The 5,401-nt window shown below is 37.9% G+C and overlaps 1 protein-coding gene across 10 annotated transcripts in view; it reads right to left on the bottom strand.

Moving 5' to 3' along the window:
- The window catches only part of col25a1 (collagen, type XXV, alpha 1), a 226,343-nt gene that overhangs the window by 40,598 nt on the left and 180,344 nt on the right, over nucleotides 1-5,401 (bottom strand). For all 10 annotated transcript variants that reach the window (XM_015377305.1, XM_015377306.1, XM_015377303.1 and 7 more), the window contains one exon: nucleotides 3,907-3,951. In XM_015377305.1, the coding sequence (XP_015232791.1) occupies nucleotides 3,907-3,951 (45 nt within the window). The remainder of the gene's footprint in view (nucleotides 1-3,906; nucleotides 3,952-5,401) is intronic.

Genomic DNA, 5,401 nt, shown 5'->3' with positions numbered 1-5,401 from the left:
TGCAGTTCCTCATTGCTGGTTTATCATTGTTACTTGGCTCCTCATGTGTGCTTTGCCCTGACATCTCCTGGTTTTGGTTTTCTGCATTCTGTTCTTGGATTTTGTTTCTGTTTTCCATTAAATCAGCAAAAACTCATCTCTGCATTTGGGTCCTCAACCAATCTCCAACCTACATTGACAAAGTCAGGTTGGCTTCAGTAAAGACACATCTAGGATACAAAGCACAGTGGGCTCTGAAGACCAGGGTGTACGCAAACCTAGGGTGTACCCATAATAGTCAAGATTTACGTCTTTATAGACACATTAAGTGAGCTGTACTTATATTCAAGTCAGGGAGCTACAAGTCATTGTACACTACATTCAGTCGTTCACACAGGCTAACTACATTGTAGCCACAGCTGCACTGGGGCTAACTGACAGAATAAAAGGCTACCATATGCAGGCGCCCTATAAACACCATCAGCAGGGAATGCAGGAGAAGTTTGTTGTCCAAGGACACAATGACAAAAGTTTGAGCTGGTAATCCTCAGGTTGGAAAACTAATTCCTGCATCTGAAACCAGTGTGACCCCTGTCATCGCATAACGGTTCTTAAACAGAAATTTGACAAAAAAAGGTGTCAGTAGGACAAAGCTATTTAGAAAAATGCCATCAGATTACAGTCTCTAATTTTGAAGACTGTTAAGAAAGGCATTTTTAGATCATTTTAAATAAACAAGAACTTGTTTGCTAACTGTCTTTAGCATCACTCTAGATTAAGAGTGAAACCTTTTTAAAGTTAAAGTTATTTTGCTGCTAATGAAGCCTTATGAGCAACATGCTTATGTCTCTCATCCTTTCCAATCAACATATTTAGTGTTATCCAAAAAAAAACAAAACAAGTAACTTGAATGTAATTGACCTGTCCTGTCATTTAGTGCCCTGCACATATAACAGCAACCCCCCACACCATATAACCAGTCTCCGCCTGTCTCCGAAAAAACGTGGCCTGACTGCTTACACTGACGTTTTTCTCTCCGCTCTGTGCTCCCTGAGGTCTCTAAGCTCAACATAACAAAGCCTATTCTGTCTCACCTCTCACTTAGTGTTTCCACATATTTTTTCTTGCTGTGCGTGCTGCGTATTGTTAACTTTGGCATCTAGAGGACTGAGGATGCCCTCTCCCCTTCTGCTCTCTCTATTCCCTGGTTTCTCCAGCCATCAATGTTACGACAATACTATGGCAGATGAGCAATTGATCAGACGAAATAAAAAAAAGCTCTGATGACAGGGGCCCTGCTTGAGCATACATTATCTTCACACATGTTAAATTCATCTGAAGGTATCTTGATAGAAGCTATTCTTACCATATGTTGTGCACCATGTTAAATAAAACATCTAACCCAATGGTGATAGATTGAGATGATGTAATCTCACTTTTCTTATCCTAAACACAAAATGGATCTAAAATGTGTACTCGCCAAGTCAGTCAAGTTAAAATGTTATGATTTTAACAGCTTTGTTCAAGATAATGTTCAAACTCTGTGACATAAAACCTCTAAACCCTAAGTTAAAAAACAACAATAAAACCAAAAGGGAAAAAACTGGTTCTATGATTTGTGGTAGTGCCTTTAGATAGCATTAAACTTTGTTTATATCGGTCACCAAAGAATAAATAAGCTGAAATAAGTTCAACTGTCCTTAAATGATTTTCCTTAAATGTGTTGCTTTGCATCCTTTAACAAAAGTTCATACTTTAACGAGAGTTCACAGAGGATCGACAGGATCTCATTGCACAAAGGTATCGGCCAGGAAAAAATAAAAAAACCTTCCTCAGCATGATATATGTACCCAGACAAGTAAAGCCAGTTATTGAAAATAAGGAAAACAGTCACATTAATAAAACTGCATAGTTATGTAACTTTGATCGATAAAGGAAACTAGTCAGTTATGCTTCCAAGAGGCATCAGCAACACAAGAGGAGCTTCAGAAATTCCTGGCTAATACTAGCTGTGTTGTACATGTTACAACAACCTCTTGTATTCTCCATATGTCTGGACCGAAGAGGTTCCAAGACAAAATCCTTTACCCACAAAGAAAACATGCAGACTTGGCTGCACTCCTTAAAACCATTGTGGTTGAATGTGGCATGATCTATTGTTCATCATCAAAAGAACGCCATAACCAAAGAGGAACATGATGGTAGCAGCATAATGTTCTGTCAGTTTACTGTTCTGTGAGTAGAACTGTGGCTATTGTGAAGTTCAAATGCCAATTAATTTGGAACCAAAACCTTCAGTTTTATGCTAAGAAGCATCAAAGTAGATTCAACCGTACATCCATTTCAAGAAAAATGCCTTCACGCATTCAAAACAAATTTTTGATATGGCCAAGCCAGAATCTAGAGCTAAAAATATCAGATAATCTGTGTGGTCAGCTGATACGAGCTGTGGACAATGGAGTCAGCAGAAACTGATAGAACTGCAGGATTTTAGCCAAATAAAGAGAACATATATCGATAGAGACTTAATACTAAAATTGAAGCAAGGGTACTTGAATACTTAAAATGCTTGAGGTGTCTTCAAATATATACAAACAGGATATTCTTTATTTTTTTAGGAATTTATTTATCATATCACTGTCCAACTCTTTTTTTTTTCCCCCCCGGAGAAACAGTTTTTTTGCTTTGGTTAAACCATAGTCTCATTTTTTATGTCTGTAGACTTTTTATGTCAACTGTATTTCTTATTCTTCACAGTAACTCTCCCTGGAGTATGCACTTGAAGAATGACTAGTAACTTCAACTGTTCTAGCAAGAAAAAAAAGTCACTTTTTCCCCTTTTATTGCACTAAGGTACACTGGATCAAAGCGTCGCATGAGCTGCAAAGTTTTATCACCCTACGCCTACCTTCCCGTTTTGTTCATTCATTTTCCACAGATGATATCTTTCATCTGTTTCCCTTGAATTGTATCCTTCTCGGCTGCCGAGTTCGGCAGCCTTTTAAAAACCGCAGCACCCATAAAGCGAGAGGTTATCAAAGTTGTTCTCCACTGAACAGCAATAAATTGGCAGTGACATTTTGAGTACACGGCTTCCACACGGCTGCTGGTCTTTGAGTTACACTTTGTTTTCATACCTAGCAGTATTCAGAGCAAAAAAAAAAAAAAAAGGAAGCATCTCCGGTGCATAATACATCAAAGTGTTTAGGGCTGGCTGTCCTGGAGCAGCAATTGTGTTACCACTTTTTTGGCAATCTTTGAAAAATCTTTATCCTTTCCCAGAAATGTGAGGAGCTGAATCAACATTTTCATGTAATGGTTTATTCAAATCAATAATGGCATTCTGAAATGCTTTAAAACAGGTTTGCTGAGGAAAGTGTTCCGATTTCTGTTGTGAGCTCATAAAAGTGAAATAAGGCTTCAGTCTATTTTTATGAATGTTACTTTTACATGGTAAAAAAAGCAAAGGTGATACAGAGAATTTTGGATGAAAAGAGTAATAGCTCTGACAAGTAATGTTTCATATAAGATGAGCCTCACTTAAAACTAAAAGGTTTGGGACAGAAACATTCATCTATCCAACATAGCTTGGTTTTGAATATTGTTAAAAAATGGATCTCAGTTTGACAAGCTGTCTTTATGGTAAATAGTCCTTCAAAAAAAAAAAAAAATACCATCATACTGTCGAAAAAGTTCACATAATTTAGTGAGGAATCAAGTACCGGGAGGATTGCTTTTATTCACCCATCACAACAGATGTTTGTTGATGGTACATGACCTCAGCTGCCGCTGATGGGCATACATCTGATCTCAGATGGATAACATTAACTTTGAGTAATGCATATTGGGCAAAGCCAGACCATCTACTGTTTCTCTGAAAAAGTACCAAGACAAAAACAATAAGGTGAAATTAAATAATTTGCATACCTTCTCGCCCATGTCACCTTTCGGTCCGTCTTCACCCATATCCCCCTGCGATGAGATCACATGACATCATATTCAGTCGCTTTTTTTTACGACACAGGAATGAATCAAAGCTGAAAAACTGAATGTTTAAACACGGCTGTTTCAACAGGCACACAGTAGGACGGCTATGCTATCTGTGACTGACTGCCATGTTAAACAGTGTAATGAACGCTTGAGGTAAAGGCCAGGAACACTGGAGCCAGAATTAAGTATCGTTACCATACAAATGCAGGGTAATGGCCTTTTATCTTCACTTTGGTCACTGAGTCATCACATGTGTTTCAAGTATGGCTTGTTTCAGGTGATGTAATGCATTCTGCAGAGTATAGTGGGGGTCCAAAACTCTTGGCATTGACAACAGTAGCACGGATAACTAAATTCACTATCTTGGCCCTAAAAGCCAGTGCTGTTTACCATCCATGCCTGATGCGTAGCTAAACGACTAGCTATGCTGTTTAACTGTTTTTTCATAATTAGATTTGAACAAGAAACTGGCCACTGGATGAAGATATAAACATTAGATCTAAATCTTATGAGTAGACCTTTGTGGCAGCTGCCAAAAGGCTGATTTATTGGCAGAGTGTTGGCCCTATATGGGACTGGTATGTTATCTGAGTCTGTAAGGAGTAAGAAGGTCCCTTGTTTGGCCATTCTACACAATTAAAGGGAGGGATTTTATACACATCTAAAAATCAAAACATGTTAGTAGTGTAACATCCATGAAATGGATGAAAAATAACAACCCAGACTGGTGGTGTGAGACCTCGGAATCATTTGAAGCCCTTCACTGCCATGCTGGTATTCAGCTTTTAAGTAAATATTAGCAAAGAAAACACTTTACTTGTGAGCATGTGGTTAAATATCTGTTTTTGAGGTGATTTTTTACAAAATTGTCCAAAAAGTTAAAGTAATAAAAAAAAATGTGTCTATTAATTTGGAGGTGTAATGAATGATTAAGATTTTATGAACCAAAATAAATGCCCCAAAGAAGTTGTGACTCTTCAAGGGAAATTTGAAGACAGTTATATTAACATACATTTATATATTGGCTAAAACCCCACAACTTAATATTATAACAATAATCTAGATTACTAGTTAAATGCTGGATTTCAGCAAGATGAGCTACATTTGTATGCAAACAAAGTAGTTTGAAGAGAATAATAAAACAAAGCACAACAAAAATTCAAATAAACATGTTTGTTATGATCTTGGCAGTGATGACTGGTCCGATTACTCATTTCACTTATCTGTCTGTTCAGTTTTCAATACTGCTCATCTGCTTCACCTGCTCCAGCCTTCAAACCAGTCATCAGTACCAGATTATTCCAGCCTTTGGTGAGAGTTCTCTAGCATTCCTGTGTTCTGATTACCTGATCCTGGCCAATTCTGCATCTGGACCTCTGAGACTGCCTGTCCTCGTTCTGATCTGTTTGCCTGACCTGTCCCCAGACTCTTT

Source organism: Cyprinodon variegatus, unplaced genomic scaffold (genome assembly GCF_000732505.1).
Source record: "Cyprinodon variegatus isolate N-32 unplaced genomic scaffold, C_variegatus-1.0 Scaffold151, whole genome shotgun sequence".
Lineage (NCBI taxonomy): Eukaryota > Metazoa > Chordata > Actinopteri > Cyprinodontiformes > Cyprinodontidae > Cyprinodon > Cyprinodon variegatus.
The sequence above is the reverse complement of the archived record's forward strand: the minus strand, read 5'-3'. Positions and strand labels throughout refer to the sequence as shown.